A 25,741-nucleotide genomic window follows, 5' to 3' on the forward strand; every position below is an offset into this window, starting at 1 on the left:
CGTTAAACGATTACTGAACAGGTATACACAACAACCACCAAGACACCCTTTAGTGTTTAATTTTGTTAACAATCAAAGCCCCGTTTTATCGTACTTAGAGCAAAATATATAGGGTAAACGATATAGTTATTGGCCCTTTAAGACTTTTTTGTATTTTTAAGTAAAATAACTAATATTTGTTGGAGCATAAAGTTTTATATGCATTTATAATTTGAAAATAATGTTTTTTCCATAATTTTAATTTTTTGTAGCATAGATATGTACATGTGATAGATACAACGTATAATCTTCAACAAAAGACCAAATCATAGTAATTGGCCTTTCGAATATAGTCACTGGCCACCTCCGAATAAGTTATTGGCCGAAATTCTTTTACCATCTGCTAAGCCTTTGAAAAACATTAAGAAGCAAGTATAAGCCTTTAAATTTATTTAAAACTCTTAAATAAACTTGCCTTAAACAACTGAATAACATTTTATATATTTTTTAGTTGTTTAAGGCATGTTTGACATGTAAATACATTTGAGTTTGATTTGTGCATGTTATCCCTTTTATGTAAGTTAGGGGACTGCACTTAACATCTGCTTTTAAAAAGGTCATATTGCATGTGCATGAAAAACAAATTCCTACATTTAAGATATTTTTGACAAATATCTCATTTTTGTCTTTCATTTGATCATCTTCTTCGTAAAACTTTTCTTGACCATCAGAATGATCACCAGATACTTAAGTTTTCTTCCCCTGACTATGGTTATAGTTTATAGCGTGACAATATATTTATCTTAGCTAGGTCGTAAAAATCTCGTAAAAATTCTCTTATGACTAAGGTTATTTAAGGTGTTTATCGAAAGCGCTTCTAGTGGTGGTTGTTGAGTACCAGCAATGGCAGTTTTAAACTTGTTCTTTTGAATACTTATGGGTTCACTCTTCTTTCTTATGTTTTTCTTTTTAAGTGATTCCTTTTCTTTAGTTCTTTTTCCTTCTTTCTGTGTTCTTTTTCATTAAGTTTTTCCTGTATATTTTATCCTGATCTTTTTTTTGATCATTCTGTTTTCCTTTTTAGTCAGCTCAAGAGTTCAGAGCTCTTTATCATCGTGAAATTTTCTCCTTAACGTTGAGGATAATATAAAAGATGCTTTTTCCGATGTGTTTTTCCTTTTCGTTGGGGCGTATTGGGGTAGAATAAATATTAATCTATAGTAGTTTTATCTGACTGATTCATGTTTTTTGTAAAATCTTGAACTAAATCATTAGAAAGATCTTAGGGAATATCCATTTTATTAATTTTTTTGGAATCATTCATCACGATTTCATTGACGTCATCTGTTAAACAAATTTTGGGACTTTTTCCAGGGTTATTTATTATTAAAAAAATTTGGGTTTGTTTATTAAATTTTTTTCATAATGTCTGAATAGCCATTTCAGATAAATAGACAAGTATTTTCTGTATTTTTTACTTAAATAGGTTCGTTATTTAGTATATCATTTCCAATGCCTCGACTTAAAAAACTGTTCATCATTTTGGTCTTCTATTGACTATTTCTTTAGGCTCTGGTCCTAAATTTGTTTCTGTTTCCACATTTTGAAATACGTTATTTATTTCAATACCTTCTGTTTCGACTTTGTTTTCACTTTCGATTTGATTGAATTTCTTGCATAATTGCTTAGTAGGTACATTGAAAAACTAGAATTAGTTAACAACAACTTTGTTTGAGTTCAACATGTGCAGAGGAGTAAGGGGAGTGTTTTGTTTACAAACATACTTAATTGCCATAAAAATACTTTTCATTAGATAGGTACCTTTTCTCTAATGAAGTACGTTAAAAAAACGCATAAAAAGTTCATAAACGGTATTATTGTTTATAACTTAACTCATAATATCTATTATTAATAAATATTCTTTCACGACGTCGCTGGTAAAGATTTCTTGTGTCAGTGGAATCAACAATGAGATCGAGCGGCGTTGCGATAATGTTGCATTTTTCTGAAACATACGTAATATGCATTAATTTTACATTAAATATTCATTTCTTTATAGATTATCTTATCATATGTTATTAAAGAAAATGCTTCATATTTTATTGAAGAGGAACAGTAGTATTGTTTTGTACCTGTCAGCCTTTTATAATATTATAAAGTTTTTTTTCCATTTCTACATAAGCATTTGGCATCATTGCATCAGATATGTTGCAAGCAAATATACTGCCTATAGTTTCACGGCAATGCTTATTCTAGCCTTTCCATGTTCTAGGCATAATTGATACAAAATTGAAAAAATGTTCATTTATATCAAAAACACCATCAACATTTTTTTGTGTGCAAATGAATTTTTTATGGCCAAATAATTTCCCTAAATCTGCTTTAGTCATTATTTTGAGTATTGAAATCCAAATTTTTTTTCTACGTCTTTCTCCATCCATCCTTTAATGGGTCGCATTTGGGTAAAGGGAAATAAGAATAATTTCCAGGTTAGTAGACAACTGGCTTAACTTTCTATCTATGTGTACGTTTACGACAGTCGACGAAGAGAAGTATCGGAAACTTGATACCCAATTTTTTTAAGAGTGCATGAAAACTGTTCGCTACGTATTCGTAAAATATTTCTGTTTTCATTTAACCTGTATTACTAGTAGCAAATGTAAATCCGTTAGGAACAGAATCACCGATTGCGTTACGAATCTGTTACCTGGATATAATATGATCAATGGCGGTGTAAAAATTCCCACATCACTATATAAAAGTGGCATAGTAAGAGTAGTTTCTGCATCATAAACGTTTTTGGTACCTCTGGGAGCGATAACTTTTTTGTTTAGTGGCACAGCTGAAAATTTGTCTCATCTGCATGAAACAATCACTTGGGATATTGAAATACTTGACTATATCATTTTTCATTTAAATAAGAAAATATACCATCAAACCAGGATCGCTAATAGCGGATGATACTCCTTCAGCTTTTCGGGTTGTCAACAGCGGGTGCCTTTTCATAAATGCCTTATACAATCCATCCCTGGCAGGTAATCTTTAAATGGATTTTCTCGAGAAGATTCATCCAGAAATTGTTTTACTGATACTTCGATATCCTCTTTTCTTCGGGGGATTCCCTTTATTGACACTATTTAATCCAATTAACTAAAACGGCCTCCTGTTTAGTTGTTAGTATAGGTGAAGGGCCGTGGGTAGATTTGGAAAATTTATCTGACAGCCTAAATTGTAAAGTAGCTCTGTGAACATTATATTTTCAGGCCTCTCTTTTTGGCATTCCATTATCTACTTCTTGAATAGCTTTATTTTACCTATCTTCCGAATACCTTTTATTTTACAATTCTTTGCTGGTGGTCTCAGGAATTCTAGAATAAAATAAGGCACAATATTAGTCACATATTAATAAATCGATAATTATTATAGTTTAAAAAGATTAACTATGAATTAGGTAATTATTAGATTGCAGAAGAGAATTGTGAAAAATCATCAAATTGCTCTTAAGTTAATAATCAATATAATTGGTTGCCATGTCCGATAGTTATTGACCGTGGCCAGTAACTGACTATTTTAACAAATTATTGAAAATATGGTACTAACAATAAGTTAAATTAATACTAGGCTTACATTGTAAAAATTATTAAAACAAATATTTCATATATTAGCTAAAAATTAGTTATTTTAGCCAACAACTTCAACAACAAGTACAGTAATTGGCTCCGTAATTTGTATGTAAAAAAGCATATTTCGTAAAATTTTTGCTAAAAAAATTAAGTAAAAATCCTACTTAACAGTCTACAAGTAAATGCTCATTAAAAAAGATAATAATTCTAAGTTCTTCTTGTTAATTCTTACTAAGTCTTCTAATTCTTACCTGTTTCAAAAAAAAATGCACTTAAATTCACTTGATCAAAACACGTGGTAGCTCTGATGGCCGTCAAATTACAACTGAGTGATTTTTTGCGCAAATCCGCGTTTCAGTATAGGACGTTTTAAACTTGACAAATAAAAAAAGACCAATAAAGGTCACATCATTAATTACACAAATTAAAAAAATTGATGGTCAATAACTGTCATAGGTCTAACAACTGTATCGTTTACCCTATTTCTAAAAAGAGTTTATGAAAAAGATTCATGTATCATCTTGCAAAAAATGCAGCTGATGCCGACATGCTGCAGTATAATATTTTAAATACACAGCTTTACTAAACTCATAGGCTTCTAAACACAACAATCACCATACTTATTTAAAAAAAAAAAACAATTATATCAGGTATAAGGCGACATTCCGGCCAGATTAGACCACGCCCCATCTGGGTTGATTCGTAATTATATCAAATGGGCATCCGAGGCCCACAATATGTAAATGAAACGTTCAAAAGTGATTCACGTCGATCCAAATAAACAGCCAGTCTCGAAAATACCAGTTTCAATTACCATTTGGTAGCAATGAAAAGGTTACCCAACCGGTTGTTATGATCTGTTTTACCTTAATTCGATTTGAGGGTAAATATAGGATGGTTCAATAGTGAGTAGGTAATAGGTATGAATTCGATAGACAGGATGAACAATCGTAATTAATTATTTCTTTATTTACTTGTCTGGTAGGATTGCTGTACGATTTTTTACATTACAGCTCTTTTACAGAACTCTATTCATCTAATAGAGATAATACTAGATAATTAATAGTTTAATCAATAACTTACAATGGTTCCAAAATAGATTAAAAAAACATTAAAGAATTCTTAGTTTGTTGTAGAATATGTTGTGGTAAGTTCAAGTAGTAAATAAAGTTTATAATTTCACAACAAATAATGTATGTTATTTAACATCTTATAACCAGCTTTTCCTTTATCAAAACTTTTGTGTTTTTTTTTTTTTTAATTTAGATAATACAATTTTTTTATGTATATAAAATATCCCGTTGTGTATCAGTAAAAGAGGAGCAGGGAATTTTTGGAAACTCTTTGATTTCTTTTTATGATGTTATTATCAAACTTTGAGATTTTGTTCAGCTTTAATGAAAGGTATTTACAGAGGCACAGTATAATTCACTGATAGAAACATATCATCCATTTTCTCCAAGAGACCAAACAAAAAAAAAAATCAAAGGTAAAAACTCCAAGTGACGGTCTCAATAAATATACAGGGTGTCCCAAAAGTATGGCCACACCCAAAAATCTTGGGAAATATGAGCGCTAGAAAAAATCTTTAAATACAAAGAAGAATCAGAAATGAGATTGAAGCAGCAAGGAAAAAATGGCTTACGGAACGATGTGAAGAACCTGAACATCTTAGTCGTCTTAATGATGTTCCAAGTTTCACAAAAAAGTGCAAGAAATAGCTGGGATATACATATAAAAAAATACTACAGCTTATTAGAGATGAAAATGAAATGGTAGGGGATAGAGACAGAATATCGAAAATCTGAAAGGACTATACAATTAGGCTTTTCAATGACAACCAATCCAACAGACCAACGAGTCAATTAGAATAGCTGACAGGACCAAGTATAATATTAATAGGAGAAATCAGACACGCGGTGAAGCTTATATTTGTTATTCTTCAACAAAAACCCAGGCCCTTACTCGTGATAATATGTATTCTGACATGTAACAATTTATCAATGGACAGTACATAAAGATAATTTCGAAACTTCTTAATAACATATATGACACGGGACTTATTTCAGACGACTGGCTTTGATGTACTTTTATAAATTTACCAAAATCAAGTAATGCAAAAACATTCAAAGATTACCGGTTTATAAGTCTAATGAGCTATTTTTTGAAGCTTTTTTTTTAATTTTGCATACGACGGCTATATAAAAAATGGGAAGAAGCTAGCGGCAGCAGTCAGTTTGGATTTAAAAATGGTTTCGAAACAAGTAATATTAAGTATACAAGCCTTGGTACAAAATTGTCAGGACCAAAGAAAGGATGTTTTTATATGTTTCATCGATTATGAGAAGACATTTGATTAACTAGCAATCTGTACTGGAACCAGAAAGCAGATATTTGACTGAGCAACATTGATGTAAGACAAAGCTGCGTTTCATCACTGATGCTGTTCAATCTTTATTCGGAAAGATTGTTTTTTGAGTCGGTTTTAGATATAAGGTATCAAAGTGAACGAGATTCATATCAACAATATCAGATATGCAGATCATACTGTTATATTCGCGGATAATGCAAACCATCTTAAGGAATTATTGAATCTTGTAAATGAAACAAGCCTAAGATTAGGCTGGGAAATTAATATTAAAAAAGGAACTTAATGGTTGTGAGTAAGACATTCACAGATAATCCCCAAATCAGAATTCTGAGGTAAATGAGAACAATATTGAGCAAGTGACACAATTTGAGAAGAGATTTAAAGTATCTGTGATGTATGCTGAACCAAAACAACAGATTAGATGTAGAATAGAAGAGTCAAGTCAATCTTCCTAAAAATGAAAAACATTCTTGCAAATAAAAATCTCAACTTCAAACTAAAATACAGTTGTTTTGTACGGTGTAAAGGCCTAGACATTAAAAGCGAGGTCCAAAAATAAATTGGAAGCATAAATAGAAGACCGTGAGCTTTTCGAAGTAATAAACCATCATTAAGATATTTTACTGACTCTCTATTCTTAATCTTACAATTACATAAATAATCCAAATCCAAATTACATTTCGAGTTATGCATAATTAATTCAGCTTTTCTGGCAAGACACTTAAAAAATAATGAAAAAGGTATAAAATAAGTTCTTCGTATTTAAAGGTCTTAGACTGACTTGAAAGAAGGTATACTCAGTTTTTTAAAAGCTTCCTGCCAAGTAGAGCTCCTTACTATTAACACTGTGTCATCGGCATAACTGATTATTTTTGTTATATTACTTCGATTCCCCTATTACATTATTTTTATTAATAAACTCCATTATTCTAAATTTTAAATATTTTTCAAAAATGTTATTAAAAATGCTTAGTATGACTTTATAAAATTCTTATCCAGCTCGCCTTCATCAAAGCAGAAAGAACAGTCCTGAAAATACGTAAGATAGCTCATTCGATCGGAAATAATGTCTAGAATATTTGGCCATAAAAGTGCCTTCATTAGAAATTTCCTGCTTTTTCTCTGGATCTCTTTCTGAAATTTCTTAAATAACAATAGTTTACGAGATATCGATGAAAAACGAAATAATTTTATAAGTTTTGCAATTTTTTAAGGACATATTCGCTTTTCCAGCAATATTCTAATCATTATTTCGGGTCGAATAATCGAGTACTTTTTTTGAGGACGTTTAATAAAACTTTTTTAACTTAGTGACTAGACTATAAGAGATAAGATGGGTTCGAGGCTCAAAACCCATCACAAATCAAGAGAATTACCTTAGAAAATTTCGTAAAACAAAGTAGTTTATGGATATATCTACTCAAGCCAATCTAGAGCAATTCGAAACGTTTAAAGAATTAACTGCTGTTGGCACAAGAGTTCTTTGAAAAGATCTCTAGATAAGAACCTTTTCACTTTCAAAACAACAAAGCTACCAATGTAAATGGATCATAAGATAATACTTACTTAACTATGCCGAACTAGAATTAAGAAGTCTTTGATTTTTTTTGAATATTCACCACTTTCGGATTATAGACATTTCGTTAGGAAAGACTCGGCATATTATATTGTAAGAGCTTTTTGTTTGAGCTAAATACAACTCATATTTGTTGACCCTATATAAATGTATTAGAGGCTTGTTATAGGGAAAACAAAAATACAATAATATTGAGAAACTAATTATCTCTATTATTAATAATGCCACATTTTCAATTCAGCTATTTTGTAAGTTTTGTATGTGTCGTCGAATGCCTTATATTTCTCTTTATGTATCAATACTTCTGATGATATCTTTAGTTAATTTAAAGAATAACATCTTATATTGAGGTAAATTGGCGAATTAGTATTTTACATTTTCGTAACATGTGAGCAGCACAAATATAAGATTTATTTTTATTTAAAGATACAACTCTTGCAGTATCGCCAATGATTATATAGGTATAGTTCAGTTCAGAGATCTATTGGAATCTTTGATGTGCCGCGAATAGTCCGTGTGCCGGTGTTGCTTGTATTTTCACATGACATGCATGTTTAAATCGCAAAATTTTATGTGGAAAGAGTCATAAAGTAATATTCTAAGCGATATTTAATCATTTCATTAAATAAATAAATGATTTAAGCATTTTTTTAAGAATTTATACATTTGATTCGTAAAATTTGACTAGATGCGCCCACGTACTATTTTGTTAGACGTCTGACCTTAATCACAGCCAAGCGTGAAAAGTTGCACAGGTCCGGCCTTAAAATTTATTTGTATTTAAAACTTTATTATTCGGGATTTTTGGGTTTAGTTTTATTAAGTCAGAAATTCGGGATAGTTGATAGCAAGATTATATTTAATTTAACTATAAGATTTAAGTACGTAAAATCAGTTTAACCAAAAATTTTAATTTAATAAGTTTAGTTTATAACAAGTGATGAGAGAATAGGTGGTACGAATTACTTAAGCCCATTTATTTCCGTGGATTAAGGCATTAAAGATTTACTGTTTGACACAAAAGGGTAACATGTGTTGGTTTATCTTTAAATTTTATAATTTCCTTTTTTTGGGTATTAAGATTTATTTTTATTTGGTGGTTATTATTAACGGGGATTTTGGCTGCCACATTCAATGTCCTTTATTATTGTTTTTTTTAAATTAATATAGTACCAATATTATTATAATAATATACTCATGAAAGCCCCCACCTCATATTTAGTACCAACATCTTTGGATATAAAGTAATTTTGTAGTCAGAAAAGTGGAAGTATATTTTTTAAATAAACTTTTACATTAAAATCATCTAGCTGTCTATATCTTATGTGTGCAAAAGACACAAGTTTTACCTATAAAAAAACACACTTTGCATCCTGAATTTTAAATCAACTATTTTAAAGGCGATAGACCAATACTTAAAGATCTCTTTAAAAACACGACGAAAGTAATACAAAAACGGCCCAAAAATTTATCTGGGTACGGCCCCATAATCCTCAAAATCAGTGGGATAGAGAGAGATACACAATCACTTGCACAACTTAAAGTAGGAATCGCCAGATCGCAGGTGTTTTATCTTTGTTTAATCGACTAGTTAAAAAGAGGTGACAGTCTGGGAGTGCTGTAAGTGTTTAAAATGATTTGTAAAATGCTTGAATTTTAGTGCGCGGTCAATTTTTTGATATTATTTTCTTGTGATATTATTTTCTTTTTAAAAATTGACATTTTCGAAAGAAAAATAAAAAATAGTCTACAACATGGGGTTTTACGTATATTTAAAATGATTTCATAGATAAATTAGATAAAATTTTGCCATTTAAACATGTATATCATGCGACAATAAATACGACATAGACGCATGAACTATTTAGTGCGGCATCTGCGACACATCAAAGATTCTAATAGATCTCTGAACTGGACTTTATCGCATCGGCATTATGGATACTTTTCAAAACCAAGTTATTTACTTTTACACGACCTTGCTCGGTTAACACATTTTCCGATTGGGATTAAACTGGCATAATTCTGAATTTAAATTATATTTTATCACTTCTTTCAAATAACTAGAGCTAAAAAATAAAAGAATAAGTCTTAATGACACTAAAATGCCTATGAAAATGAAAAAATGAAAAATTATTATTGAGTGAAAATAGAAATCTGTTGGATGGGTGTTAATTGCCAATACAAACTATTTTAAATGTAACCCGTGGTTAACAATATGAGATTTGTATGTAATTTTGATCAACAGTTGCCTATATACTTTCAAATCATATGTCAATCCAACCCAACCTAACCCCAAATACAACCATACATAGTTAAATATTCGTATTTAATTCTTATGAGTTACCTATATTCTGATACCAACTGCCGAAAAAAATGCTTAAATTAATTATTTATTAAGACTAATATAGCTTTTTTTAAAAATAATATAGTAAATATAAGTGTCGTTACACATCAATAGATGTAAAGAAACTTATAAAAGAAACGTCGGACAACGCCAGTTAAGTAAGCATATTGGACTTTTTCAGTACAATCGGTACGCTATTTTAAAATGCGACGAAAGTTTCTTGATTTTTATTAGAGGAGCTTAAGAAAATAAAAATGCGTATAATACCTACCTAATATACTGAGAACCCATATAATAATTATAACTATTAATGACTTATAGTATATATACCTATTATAACTATGGTTATTTTATTCAGGTATATTAGGTATTGAACGACTAAAGTGGTCTATCATTTATTCGTTAAGCTTATTAGGTTCCTAATAAGCTTTTACCAGTTTTCATTTAAATATTTTCAATTTTCAAATTTTTCTTTAAATCACTTTAAAAGAATATTAGCAGTAAATTGTACCGGCAATACCAACATTCTAATGTTAAACTTTTATGCAGGATTTTTCAGGGTGGCTCACCGAGAAAACCGCAACCCTATTTGTGACTCTTCTGTTATGTTTAAACGATCGGATACGCCAATTTTGATTTCTAAGGAAAGTCTTTTCATCTAAAGCGGTATAATACAGTGTAATCCAAAAATGAGATATTGCGTTACACTTTACACTTTTAAAATTAAACAAGTCTCCGAATATTAAAAAAACGAAAAAGAACTTAGAGTTTACATGTACGGTAAAGTTAAAGAAAAACTTAATTTGCTATAAGATGTGGTAATAAAAATAAGTGCTGAAAGTGGTGTCAATTTAACTCCTTGCCCATAATAAAAGATATTTTGTTGGAATCTATTCCTCACATTCTCAAACATGTCTTGAGTTATTTGTCTACGTTCAATCGTAATCCGCCACCGAAGATTTTAGATGGAATCTGGGTTCGTACTAAAAACTTTATTTTTCAAATGCACTGAAAGAAAGTAATCTAAAAGACTTAAGTCCAGAGATCCAGGCTCAATGCGGCCTCATCAAATGGGTGTTCAAAAACTGTCTTATTGGAACCAGATAGTGCGGTGGTGCACCATCTTGTTGAAAATGAATGTCATTTTCATTATAATTAACGTCAATGCTATAATTTCGGTAATTCGTTGATGTTTAGAGGAATAAGGAAAGTTGATTGATGATTTCTGAAAATGTCGGCCACGCATTTATGTTTTTAGGATATTGCGAGAGTACCTCTTGAAATAAATGTGGATTCGAGTCACTCTAACATCCACAGTGATATCTGGTAACAACACCATGCATTTGCGTTGTTGATTCTACGTTGACACGCATTAGTTCGTAAAACTCTAACCTTCTATCAACATCTCATAGACAAGCTTTAGCTTGTACTGGTGGAATCAAATTTTATGGAATCAAAATTCTTTGTTCTGTTGGGTGTGTAAATCTTGAAGAAATAGCCATTCTTTAGATGTTGTCACGTGCTACGTGTTCCAAAAGTGCTATTTCTCCGGCTTCATTTCTAGATGGTCGATTTTTTCGATGGCGATTATGACGAACATTAGACACAGATCCATTTTCCTTAAATTTTTTTATCAACGCATTATTAACCAACCGGTCAGTAGTTGTTGCAATGCTCTAATTTTGGTAATACAGTTGTGTTATTTCTACCTTTTTTGAATTGAAGAAATTTGCATGGTTCAATATTTATCACAATTAGGTAGATAACTTAACAATTTGAAATCAAAGACCAAAGTTGTTCTATGATTTATGATGACACTCACTGATGCTAAATTTTCTTGCTGGTTATTATTCTTTTCAATTCATTATTATCAGTATAAAGTTAAGTTAGTCGTTATTTTTAGTTTAGTTAGTTAGTTAGTCCTTAGTTATTTGGATTATTTTGTTAACTAAATTATCTTCACAACCGTAGAAGATAGGTATAAACTTTAATAAATAAAAGTTATTAAAAACTTTATAGAGAATCTAAAAATTAAAAAAAAATAGGGTTTTCATTTAAAAATCCAAAGTGTAATACAATATCCTATTTTTCGATCACCCTGTATTATACGCCTATCGGTGAAAAAAGGTCCCCTTAAAAATTAAATTGACATGAACGAGTGTTTTTTCGAAAATATACCAGGGTCACAAATAGGGGTGCGACCTTTTCGTTGCGCCATCTTGTATAGATAAAGTACTATAGATATGATTAAATTCCAAACGATGGTTAGATAAAGAATAAAATATACAAGTCCGATACATCCATCTGACAATTTTTCTTAATATAAAATAATAAAAATAGAGCAGCATACATATAAACAAAAAGACATTTAGGCGCCAAGCGTACCATGAAACGTTGGTTAAATATTATGTATCATTTACATAATTATTCATTAAAGCAAGGAATTCATTAATGAATTTTGAATAGGTAAGAAGATTTATCAGACATTAATGATCCTAATACATCATGCATGTATTATATACATTCTTAATCATGTTTTTGTTTTATTTCATTATGCTTCAGAAGAATTTTGGATTTATATGTTTTTTTAAATATATGTAATATGTAAGTTATTTGTAATAAATGTATTTATTGAAGCATTTTAAATGTCGCCTACCCTTTTTCAATGTGTACTTTCAGTTCTGTACTATAATTTATTTGAGTCGTATTCCTTAAACCTAATATAACAAGCCACCTGATCTCCTAATATGGTACAGAGATAAATAATTCCAAAAACTCACATGCCTATATTTGGGAAAGGCCTTCCGTAAGTTTTAGATTACAGAAGCAGCTATGGAGCTTATATGTATAGAGCATAGAGGTTTTACTTCAAAATAATACAAAATAGATCCTCTTTGGATAAACTTGCGAAGTATAATTTTTTCGCTCTTAGAAGACTGATTACACTAAATTCTAAAAAAATGCTTTAGTGACTTACCTCATATTGTTGGTAGTTAGCTAGTGATGAATTGGAGTTTAAATAAAATCTGGACATCATGCCGCCATTCTCCTTAAAAGTCATTTAAAAATTCAAAAAAATCACTTTTGGAAAACTTAAAAGCGGTTGTGTGTTCTTAAGTTATCATGAAATGTGTGCACTCAGTTCCATATTTCGCTAGTTAACTGACATCTATTTTTTCATTTGAAGAATTGAATCACCTTTCTTTAGAATGTTGTTCCTTAAGTTTTACAGGGCGGTGTACCTAAATAAAAAAAAGTTGTAAGTAATCTTCGGTAGAGAAAAGACAAACATATTTTAGAAACAATGTATTTAAAGTAAAAAAAAAACCAAAAACAAATTTGATACATTATTAAATTTAGATAAATTTCAAAAAGTATCAAATAATTTTTTTAAATTAAATAAATGGTTTATTTTAAAGCAAAAAATATACCCCATTATACGTCATAAGCAACATTAGGTCATTATGAAGGTCGATTGGATTTCAATAGTCAATTATCTTTTCCACTAATATAAAACTCAGGCAATAATACATACTTTTGGAACTTTTTAAGTATTTCTCCTTATACATAGAGTATAATACAATAATAGTACAATATTAAAGAGCTGTACCTTACCTACTAACCCTGAGGTACTCTGCATAGAAGAGTATCGAAGGGTTTGCATCACGATTGACTTTATGGGTATTTTTTAAAAATCTAATTTAAAAAAAAGCACAACGAATAGCATCTTTAAATATGGAAATTGAAACTCGGGTATTACCGTATTAAGAATTACCGACGGTATTCTGGCCTATGACCTACCGATATTTTTTATTACGCATTATTAGGTACGACATTACGTGCTTGTTCCCTCAGATCTGCAATTAACATGTGTTAGAAAAGCAAAGACAATGTCAGGTTGGCAAACTACTCTTTTATTTTTGATATTTTTATGATCAGAAAAAGTTTTTTTTTAAATTAAAATTAGTTTTGTTGTGAATACAGGGTGTGCCGAAATTACATCGCAATATTTTACCAGCCGCATCTTTGTTTAAAAATAAGACAAAAAGTCCATATACAGTATGGTTCAAAAGTGCATCGTTTTTTGTTAATATATCCAGAACGCCTAGTTGTAATCTTTTGAAATTTTCAACATTTACTATTGGTTTTATTAAAAACTGATATTGCAACCATTTTTGCCAAAATGTATACAGAGTCGTGTAAAATAAGTGGTCGGTAAAGTTTAAATTGTTAAAACTTTTTTTCTAGCAACTCCGTGATAATTTTGGTATAATAATTGAAAAGAACAAACATTTTTACATAAAAAAGGTGCTCTTGTCTAATTTCGATAGGAGCTTCCGGTTTCGAAAAAAATAGATGTAAATGTTTTGCAAAGAGAACGCGTAAGTTATTTTGGTAACAGTTAATAAAATTAAAAAGCGTCTTAAAAATCCGTTGGGTAAACATGACCTAAGACTATCACAAATACTTTATTTAAGATCAAAAATTGTCTTTCGAGTTCAATTTTTTTTTAATGTAATTGAATAGGTAAAAAAAGGAACAATTAATTTATTACGTAAAAAAAAAAACATAAAAACACCAAACAAAAAAGCACAAATTACAACAAATTTTCAAAGTGGTTTCCATTTTGCTGAAGACACAATCTTGCCCTACGCGTTATTGCGCGAGTAGCCCTTAAAACAAAAAATAGATTTCTCTTTATTTCATTAACAGCCCAATTAATCCTTTGCATCAGTTGTTCACGGGTATTCATCTCCACGGCATATACCAACTCATTTAAATGTCCCCATAAATAATAATCTAACGAAGTTAGATCTGGAGATCGAGGAGGCCAATTTATAGGACCACCTCGACCAATTCAACGTTCAGGAAAATGGTTATTCATCTACTCACGCACATTGCGACCAAAATGAGCAAAATGAGCTCCGTCTTGTTGAAAAATCATGTTTTGGTGTAAGATAAGAGGAACTTCTTCCAGAAGCTCCACAAGATTGTTTTCCAGCATATGAAGATAATTCTCCGAAGTTAGCCGATTGGGTAATTCTATCGGGCCAATAAGTTGGTCCTCGATTAATCCGGCCACAAATTTACCGAAAATTACTACGCCTTATGGCTCTTGGATTTTGATCTGCCCAAAAATGCATATTATGCATGTTAAATGAACCATTTCGAGTGAAAGTGGTTTCGTCCGTCCATAAAATGGAAGGAATTAAGTTTGGATTATTAATTACCCATTGACAAAATTGGATCCTCAACGGAAAATCGTCTGGCTCTAAATCTTGGACCCGCTGGTAATGAAACGGATGTAACCCTTGGGATCTTAGCATTATTCCAATCTAATAAAAATTAAATTACTATCGTAACAATAAGTAATTTTTTTAATTACTTACTATAGAGCGAGGGATATGTGTGGCTCTTGACACATTTCTTATACTTGCCCCCGGATTTTCTTCAAAAACATTTAAAACATTTTCTAAATAATAATCTTCTTGTGGTCGGCCTTGTCCACGAGCTCTTTGAAAACTTCCGTTATTGCATAAATTTCGGTGAGTATTTATAAAAACTTGACGATCTGGAACATGTCTTAGGGGAAATCTTCGGCGATACTTACGGACAGCCGCTAAAGAACTGCCATTACACAAACCATAAACAAAATGCAAATCAGCAACTCTTGATTTGTAAATCTATCCATAATTTTTGAAAAATTAATCACAAAAAAGAACTAATTTACTTTGCCAAAGCAAATTTAAAAAATGTGAAATGTCAACAAAACGTTAAACAAAATTTAACAAATAAACTAATTGTCAACAAACACAGCCAACTATTATTTTACAAGATGTTATTTGTAGTTACTTTTTGAAATACCAATTCATGATTTATTAATAATTGATTTTTTCGAAAACGGAAGCTCCTATCGAAATTAGACAAGAGCACCTTTTTTATGTGAAAATGTTTGTTCTTTTCAATTCTAATACCAAAATTATCACGGAGTTGCTAGAAAAAAAGTATTAAGAATTCAAAACTTTACCGACCACTTATTTTACATGACCCTGTGTACATTTTGGCAAAAATGGTTGCAATATCAGTTTTTAATAAAACCAATAGTAAATGTTGAAAATTTCAAAAGATTACAACTAGGCGTTCCAGATATATTAACAAAAAACCATCTTTAACATGATTCATAAAACACCCTGTAACTTAAAAATGATGCACTTTTGAACCATACTGTATATGGACTTTTTGTCTTATTTTTAGACAAAGATGCGGCTGGTAAAATATTGCGATGTAATTTCGGGACACCCTGTATATTTAATATATTATCATTTAGGTGGACAATATTTATTACTCTATATAAATCTAATATTTTTATTAATTTTCTAAGTTAAAAAAAAAAGTAATTTTTAAATTTTTTTATTTTAAAATAGGCATTTATAATTATTAAAGTGATTATATAAATTTTTATAGGGGATGGGAAATAATCCTATATACTAACACTCCAGCCATATAAATAAAAATAAAGCAATTTAGACATATTGACTTAATTAATAGACTTTAATGATTGTGGAGTTATAATGAACCCTAATAATCCATCAAAAGTAATACCTTACCAGGTCTTTTCATAAAAAGCCAATAAAAAAAATAACTTAAAAAATAGGTTTCTCTTCTATAAATAAGCTGTGAGGCCAAACATACTTTCATTTTACTAAATATTTATAAATATACAAGTCCATTTTTAACAAATACAGACTGGCTTAACTCTGAAATTTGAATGTATTCTATACGTCAAAAATAAGTCCTACTTTATCACAAAAACATAAATGTAGAGAAGTCTGCAGTTATAACTTTTACACTGCTTAAAATATTTTTATGAAATTTGGGACATAGCTTTTAAGTATCAAAAAGCAATTTTTGCATATTTCTTTTTAAATTCTACCAGTGGTAACCGTATTGCATCGAGACTAAATATTTTTAGACAAAAAAATGATATGCCATTGGTTGTTCCAAAAATAAAAATTAATTATGAAATTCTAATTTAATTTAGAGCAAATTCGGTTCAGGAGGCAGTTTCCGAGTATAAAAAAAACACATTCTCATCCATGAAAAAATCGGTAAAATTTGATATACTACATAATAAAAGGAATATCTTTGTAAACGGAACATGTACTTAAAAAATAACAGGCACACTCATACCTATACGAATTTAAAGAAGACATTCAAAGTATGAATAGTGGCATGGGATATAATGCAATTCGTTGCAAAAAAAAATCTTCGTAAAATTGATGTCACCGATTGCTCTATATCAATCTACCGTTTTCTGAGAATTTCAGGTTATAGTTCAGTCACGTTATCTCTCTAGATGAGGCGAAAGATGTAACTTTTCCGACTTTTCCGCCTTTATGAATATCGGTAAAATTTCTATTTTAAGTTGCAGATTATTCTCTTAGAACATTGAAACGCTAGATGAAAATCCACATTGGATTTTGGAAGTGCGTACCCAGTATCCCCAAAAAGTTAATGCGTGTGCTGCGATATTTGGAATCCACATAATGGGCCCGTACTTTATTGGGGTAAACCTGACAGAGAGGTGCGTGATTATTTAAATGTTACTTTTCCATATAGGACAAGGGACCATAGAATGGCCAGCTAGGTCCGCAGACGTCTCCCCTTTAGATTACTTTTTTTGGGGCCATTTAAAAAATAGACTATTTGTCACTAAACCTCAAAATATAGAGGACTTAAAACACTGCATAACAAAATGAAACTTACCAAATTAGGGTGAATACGCCAGTAGTCGGACAGTTTTGTCAAATGTTAACTTTAAAATTCTATAAAAAAAATATTTTCAGCCACAAAATTGATTTAAAAAGAAATTGATGTCTGCATCAGGTCTATTCATTATAAAAAAAAAACTAAAATTAAAGATTTATAGTAATTTTTTTTTAAATATTGATTTTCCTACAAATATGCATTGCTGATGATCGGCTACTTAAGCTGAGTAATCGGACACGAGAAAACCAGTATAGTCGGGCAGAACGGGATTGGTTAATTCAGGTTCAGGAGTAGCAAATAATTTATTTTCGTTGAGAACTTTACTTTAGAACAAGCAAAAATGTTAACTAGTTGAATAAAGTAAAAAAAAATCCACAAATTATACTTAAAAAAAATAATAAAAATTAAATCAAAGACAACTCAATATATAATTAAATAAATATCTACTTTAATTATTAAAAAAATTAAATAAACAGGTAGGTGTTTCGGCTAATTAACAAACAAAAATATTGTTCACTAAAAAAATCATTAATTTTTTGCGCGAGCTTATAACTTTAAATGGAGTTGTGTAACAAAGTATAAAAACAGGAATCAATAGTATTTATATACCTACTTATTTAAAATAAAGGAACAACAAACTAAATTTCTTTCCTACAATAAGAAACTAAATAACTCTTAAACCTACTCTTTGAAACAAAAATATAATTCTTCAACTAAAATAGGAACTAAATTCAGGTATATTTTTTAACTTTTTTTATTCACAACAATAATTACATAAAAAATCAATTTGGCAACTTCTGAATATCCACATCCTATATATTTTGTACAGCCTAAATGAAACTACTTGTGACACATATCGCACCTTATATTTTTTTCTTGTTCTTCTTCTGTGTCACTACCAAGCTCTTCATTACATACCCCGCAAAATTGAATTTCTTTCGTAATACTGTTTTACTACCCTCTTCAACCGTGCTATCAGCAACCCTTTTTCTCTTACTCACGACCTTCATTTTTCTTTCCCTTTCTTTGGCATTTAAGTATTTCCTCCTAAGTGTTAAGTTTGTGAAAAATTTGCATTTTTTTGGATGGAATTTTGTCACCTCTGGGTTGTATGCTTTTTTTAAGTGGGATATAGAAGATATTCAAATAAGGAACAGCTTGGTGAACTTGGACTACTATAGGAGGTTTATAAGTTAGAGGAATCGAAAAATTCAGCCATTTTCTCAAAGATGCTGGTCATACTTTTTATAAAAAGTTGTTAAAGAGGAATGTTTGTTAATTCTGTAAGTAATAAATTTGGGAAAGTACTTTTTTATATTTGTCTGGTAATGCTGGTATATTTCCTTTTTCCGTGTCTAGAAGTTCTGTTTTTTTCAAGGGAAAACCACATTTTGCCTTTTAATTAGCGATTCAGCAATCTTTTATTCACTTGCCAATGTCAATATATGTTCGGAGCCTTGCGGAGATTTATTCACTCTACCCTTAATAAGGTCCTGTACCGTTGACTTTGGAACCTTAAATTGTCGACAAGTTTCCCTTAAACTGCTGCCCTTTTGAATTTCATCAACAGTTAAGTTAAGGTTTTGTTCAGAATGTTTCTCAGCGTTTTTTTTTTTGAGAATTCATTTTCTAAAACAAAAAAACCATCCCAAAATCAAACTTTTTTTTCCAACTTTTGTTAGTGGACGATTACTGGATGGGACCGAAAATTAATCATATACCAGTAAGTTGACTGTTTTTATAGAGATAAATAAATGGGTTGAAATTGAAAAAAGGCAGTTACTAGCTGAACTAAATAAAATATATTTTATATGTTTAGAAAAAAAGAGATAGAAAAATGTGTTTAATTTTAAATTAGAAAAATGACGAGCATCCTATTTTCGCTTCATTTTAATAGAAGCCGAACACGTGTCCGACTTTTGAAGTTTTTGCTTTTTATTATTTTAGTATAGTATAACCGGACCCCTTATTTTTTGCTTGTTCTTAATCTTTGAAAAATTATAAAAAAATACAATTTTCTAGTAGCTTCAACTATTATAAACACGATAACATCATAAAACCTAATAAAAACTAACTACTACATATTTTTCTTATATTTATAGTGTACTTGATCTCACCCAATTTAACAAATAGGTATTCTTTACTCACAACACAATGCCAACTTTGAACTTGTCCGAATTAATGAAGAACTGAACTGACAGGGAAGACCGTTAACAGAATGAAGCAAAAATAGTTAAATTTTATTGCTCAATTTTGTTTAAAAGTCGGGGAATTTTAAATTTCATCTTATTTGTACTGTATTGTACTGGTGGTGTCCGCCTTACCAGCACATTCACCCTACATAAAAAATGATTCAAAACGTTATTGCTACAAATTTTATTTCAACCGTGCGTATTGTCAGGAAGTGCAAGGAAAGCATTTTGAACATTTAATTAAATAGTTTTGCTTTGTACCAAAATTTCTATTACAATAAGGCAGCGTTACTCAAAGTGTACTCCGCGGAGCCCCGGTGCTCCGCGAAACCTCCGGTAGGGCTCCGTCAGCAGTCATAATAAATGAATGCATGCATTAAAGTGGACCCTATAAGAATAAAGTTACCTAAGATAAAAATAAACAAACAAAACGAAACGCCTACTTATAGGTGTTACTGGTACATGTACGAAAATTTATTAAATGTATTATTAAGTAAATGCCCGACCTATTACATCGAAATCGCGCTGTTTCTCGTGGTCGTGCGTTGACGCGTATTTCGGAAAAAATCGTCTGACTCTCCGAAGTTTCTGAGGAATTCGAAATGATTCGATGGTTGCTGGTATATAGTGGTTGTAAAATCTTGTATTTCGTGCGTTAAGAGATACTATTTGTCATAAAATTGACCAAATGAAATTAGTGTTAAAGAAGAATGGAGTGCTGGCTTAAAGGTGTTGCAAAAAATGTAGTTCAAGTAGTAAAACATCTAATGACACACTGAAGGTGAAAAAACGAAAGTATGACGAATCATACTTTAATCTCAGATTTGTTGATTCCAACGGCTCACTTCTTTGTATGTTGTGCAGCAAACGTCTTCCTAATAGGTTGACGGTACCTATTAGGAAGATACGCCGACATTTAGAAACTGTACATCCCGACTTCAAAAACAAAAACTATGACGTATGCGACTCAGACTGTGAATGAAAAGTCCACGGAGGCATCGTATTTGGTTAGTTACCGCATTGCCCAAGCAGGAGAAGCGCACACTATTGCTGAAGAGCTAATAAAACCTTGTGTGGTAGACATAACAAAATGTATGCTCGACGAAAAATCTGTAAAGATCTTTTCTAAAGCATCTTTCTACAGTGCCGCATTCAAACGATACAGTTACGCTCCGAATTGGGGATATCGAAGCAAACTTAAAACAAGAACTGGTTTCACGGCTTCAAAATAACATATTCGTCTTGCAAATGGATGATGGACTGATGTTGCTGGACTGGCCATCTTGCTAGTAATTGTGCGATATCCATATAAATATTCACTCGAAGAAGACTTGCTTATGTGCTCATCGCTGCCTACTAACACAACCGAAGAAGAAATTGTTAACACGATTAACATATTTTTTGAAGAAAACCAACTCGATTGAAATGATTGTATTGATATTTGTACCGATGGAGCCAAGGCAATGACAGGTAGAACAGCAGGAGCAATATCACGAATAAAAATGAAAGCGCCAAATTGTAGTTCCAGTTACTACATCCTGCGTAGACGATCACTCGCGGTTAAGAAAATGCCACCAAATCTAAAATTGGTTCTTGATGAGTCAGTAAAAATAATTAATTTTGTCAAGTCACGTCCACTACAATCCCAATTATTCTCAATATTATGTGAAGATTATGGTAGCGATCATAAAACACTATTGCTCCATACTGAAGTGAGATGGTTGTATCGGGGTAAAACTTTGACAAGACTTTTTGAACTAAGAACAGAATTAGAATTATTTTCTTACAGATGTTCCTTTTAATTTAAAAGACCGTTAATTGGTCCGATAAAAGCGGGTTATTTAGACTAGCATTTTTAGCAGACATGTTTGAAAAACTTAACGAATTAAACCTGTTACTACAAGGAAATCAGACAACAGTTATCAATGCTAACAACAAAATAACTGCCTTTAAAAGAAAATTAGATTTTTGGATTACTGGTTTTGGTAAGAGAGAAATCGAAAGCTTTTCATTGCTAAGTGAGTTCCTTAATCACCATAGTCTTAGTGATACAGAAATATTTCAAAATGAAATATTTGTTGAATTAGTGCAATATCTCAATGATCTGCAAGGGAGTTTGGAATCTTACTTTCCTGAAGAACAGAATACAAAACTGAAAATAAACTCATGGATTCAAAACCCTTTTTCATCTAAATTGCAGAAGCCTGGAAATATGTCAGATCAGATCTATGAATCATTTCTAGAAATTACATCGGATACAAGCATGGAATCATTATTCAAAACAATTTTACTAAATGATTTTTGGTGCAGGGTTCGTGATGAATATCCACAACTTGCCACAGAAGCTTTGAATGTTCTTCTGCCGTTCCCAACAACGTATTTGTGTGAAACGGGATTTTTAGCATATACAGCTACAAAAACAAAATACCGCAATAGACTGGATGCCAAACCAGACATGAGAATTCAACGTTCTTCTATTACCCAGTTAATGAGGAATAAAAAACAATTACATGCCTTGCATTAAATGAACTTAGTGTTATCATTTGCTTACTAACTCACTACCTACTGTATCTTTTTTTTATGATTATTAATAAACAATTCACATATAACTGCTTTTGCTTTTAGTTTAGAGTTTAGGGTTCCGTTAAAAATTTAGTTAATTAAAAGGGTTCCGTCACGAAAAAAGTTTAAGTAACACTGCAATAAGGTAATTGCACCAGCATTCGTCACTGTCCCAGTTTTCGTCACGTTGCACCTACTTTTCTTTTTTATTAAGGCAATGATCATTTACGTTGCATTAATTCTTTCGGCATTTATTCAAGAAAACTATTTATTGCCTAATCTGGCAACATACAAAGAACTAAGATTCCACCATTAATCGTGACACAGTCTTGACAGGCTGTAGCAAAATACCGCGTTAGTGTCAAAGTGCGATACGTCACAAGTCACGTTAGTGTCGAGTACGATATTTTTATTTGGCCAAGTAAGTAAGTACATTAAGTTATAAAGAAGGTTTTTTGTACTTGTTTTTTTTAAAACTCTTTAAATTTGTTTTTTTTTTAATAATGTTAGGTAGTTTACCAATTTAGGTTAAATATTTGAAGGTGACGATTACTGGGACATCTAAAATGCTGTCTCAATAATCGTCACATATAATGGACACTGGTACATATGCAATATAGGCTAAAATCCATGGGAAATTAACACATTAATGGTATATTTGTTATCCTTATTGCCGATTAAATTCTTTAGATTATTATGTTATTGTGATCCAGTATTCATCCTACTATTTTCTAACTTTTCAATATACTATTTTCTGCTAAATAAAAGACTTACAAATTAATAAAGTCAAGGTGACGAATACTGCTACAGGGGGTTGACGAATTCTGGTTCTTTGCAGAAATGGCTACAAGTTTTAATTATTCTCAAGAAAATCTGATCAAAGCTATCGTTGCTGTAAAAATGGTTTTATTTATTAAGCGAGCAGCTGAAAGATTTAACGTTCTCCGAACAACATTGACTGACAAAATTAAAGGGAAAACTTCAATACTTAGAAAAATGGGTCCCCAATCTATACTGTCTACAGAAGAAGAAATATTGTTGCAACAATGGATATTTCACCTAGCTGAAAGACGATTTCCAGTGACAAAAGATCAACTTTTAGATAGCGTTCAGACTTTAATAAAAAGGTTCAAAAGACCAAATCCATTTATCAATTGTAGGTCAGAAAGACATTGGTATGAATTCTTTCTGAAGCGACATCCTTGTATATCGCAAAGAACTTTGCAAAACTTAACATCAAGTAGATCTGCGGTAATAACAGAAAATAATATAAGAAATTGGTTCAACGAAGTGTCAAGCTACATGAAGGAAAATAATCTGTCACAAGAAAACCCCCAAAGAATATTTAATTGTGATGAAACTGCGTTTTTTTTTAAATCCTGGGAATAAACGTGTTTTGGCAAAACGAGGTCAAAAGACTGTACATAACACTATTGGCTCGGATGAGAAGGAGTGTATTACAACTTTAATGATGGCTAATGCAGCAGATCAAATCTGTTCTCCCATGATAGTTGTAGATTTGAAACGAATACAAAAAAAATTAGCCCAGCCCGTGCCAAAATCATGAGCACTAGGTCGTTCATATAATGGGTGGATGACATGTGAAACTTCCTTTGAATTTATTGCAAATGTCTTCCATCCATGGCTACTAAAAAATTCCTTATTAGTTTCCAGTTATAGTGTTTCTTGACGGACATACGCCTGCTTCAAATTTTGAGTCAACAAAAACTGGGGAAATAAATACAGTCGACCCTTCAATTCCAAGTTCGTTCAAATCTGTACTTTTTTGGCCTGGACCTTCTAAACCCACAAAAGTTGTAAAAAAAGTAAAAATTCCGGCAGTGGCAACGTCAGAAAAGTGGCTGGAATTCTACCAGAAGAAAGAAGCAGTTAAAGCAGAAGGACTTGAAGAAAAGAAAGAAAACGAAAAAGAATAGAAAATGCCAAAATAAATAAAAATCAAAAGGTAGAAAAAAACTGCAAAAAGCCAAAAGAAGGCTCAGCTTGCAGAAAAGGAAAATGAACATCAGGAGAAAGAGAACTGGTTTTGTAAAATTTGCGAAGAAGATTCTCGGGAAAGTATGATACCAGGCATGATCTATAAATACTGGATCCACGAAAAATGTGTTTAACGTACAACGTGTTTAACCTTAAAAAATAAATGTCTACTTTAAGTAAAGCACATCGATTTTTTTTCACTATACCGGGTGACACAGGAAAAAGGCAACACTTAATAACTATTTTACTATTCAAGATCAACAAATGAAATTTGGTATATCGATAGAATTATTATAAGAGCATCTTTTGACATATTCAGTTGTTTTCCATCACTTCCAATTTAACCGGAAGTGACACTAACTTTCTTATTTTAAATGGGACAGTTGGTATATTATTATGTATTTCGATAGAAAATAATATTCTGAGAATAATGATACTGCATTTGCTACTTTTTGTTTTATACTCATAGAAAATTTTATTTTTTATTTTAAAATAGGGTACCATGAAAATTTCAATTTTTAATCAAGTAATCACAGAAAAATAGCTTTCTTTACATTTTATAATTTAAATCACGTCTATTTAAAATGTCCAAACCATTAATGGCATTAATTTTGGCATTTACTTTATTTTTTTAAATAGCAAATTATTGGGAACAACCACTTTTTAAACGGTCTCTTTTTCCCAATAATTTGATATAATTATTTTTTAAATCTATTGATAAATAAGCCCATAAGAAAAAAATTAAGTCGTATAAATAAACCCGTTTAATTAACCCATTTTTTACCGATGATGCGAAAACGCAACAGTCATATTAATTTTTCTTTATAATATAAACAAAATAAAAAATAAAATATCTAACATTACTATAGTATTTACTAAGGTTGAATTAAAAAGATTTTTAATACACTCAATAAATAAACCAGTGTTTTGATTTTTAATTTTTTATTCCAATTCAAGCAAAATTTTAATGTCTAAACATACTTTCGAATATTATTGTTTATTATTGGTAAGTATAATACAGGCGAGATTTGTTTAGCTGAATCATGTTGCTAACACATGTGTGAATTTACCTTTTTTTACTGACAACAAAAAAATGTTACAAATTCCAAAATACTTGACTCCAAATTGTAAATGTTGCGAAAACGCATCACTGGGAAAATGCGTTATCTGAATTTTGGTCGAAATAGCGCTTGAGTTGCGAACCGTATCAAGAGATATTGCGGTTTAGGCTTGTGTGTGTGTTTTTGTGTGCAAGAAAGTTTTTAGTAATATTGAATTTTAATCGGTGCTAAGTGTATACGTGTATTTTCGAAAAACATGCCTAAA

At 30.9% G+C, this 25,741-nt stretch overlaps 1 protein-coding gene across 1 annotated transcript in view; it reads right to left on the bottom strand.

Annotated features, from left to right (window-relative positions):
* Positions 1-25,741, bottom strand: part of LOC126736462 (transcription factor AP-2-epsilon) — a 150,868-nt gene that overhangs the window by 118,406 nt on the left and 6,721 nt on the right. Inside the window, exon 2 of the mRNA XM_050440834.1 lies at positions 12,871-13,135. Within this exon, the coding sequence (XP_050296791.1) occupies positions 12,871-12,954 (84 nt within the window). The 5' untranslated portion in view covers positions 12,955-13,135. The remainder of the gene's footprint in view (positions 1-12,870; positions 13,136-25,741) is intronic.

The sequence above is a fragment of the Anthonomus grandis genome, chromosome 5, assembly GCF_022605725.1.
Source record: "Anthonomus grandis grandis chromosome 5, icAntGran1.3, whole genome shotgun sequence".
In the NCBI taxonomy this organism is placed as follows: Eukaryota; Metazoa; Arthropoda; class Insecta; order Coleoptera; family Curculionidae; genus Anthonomus; species Anthonomus grandis.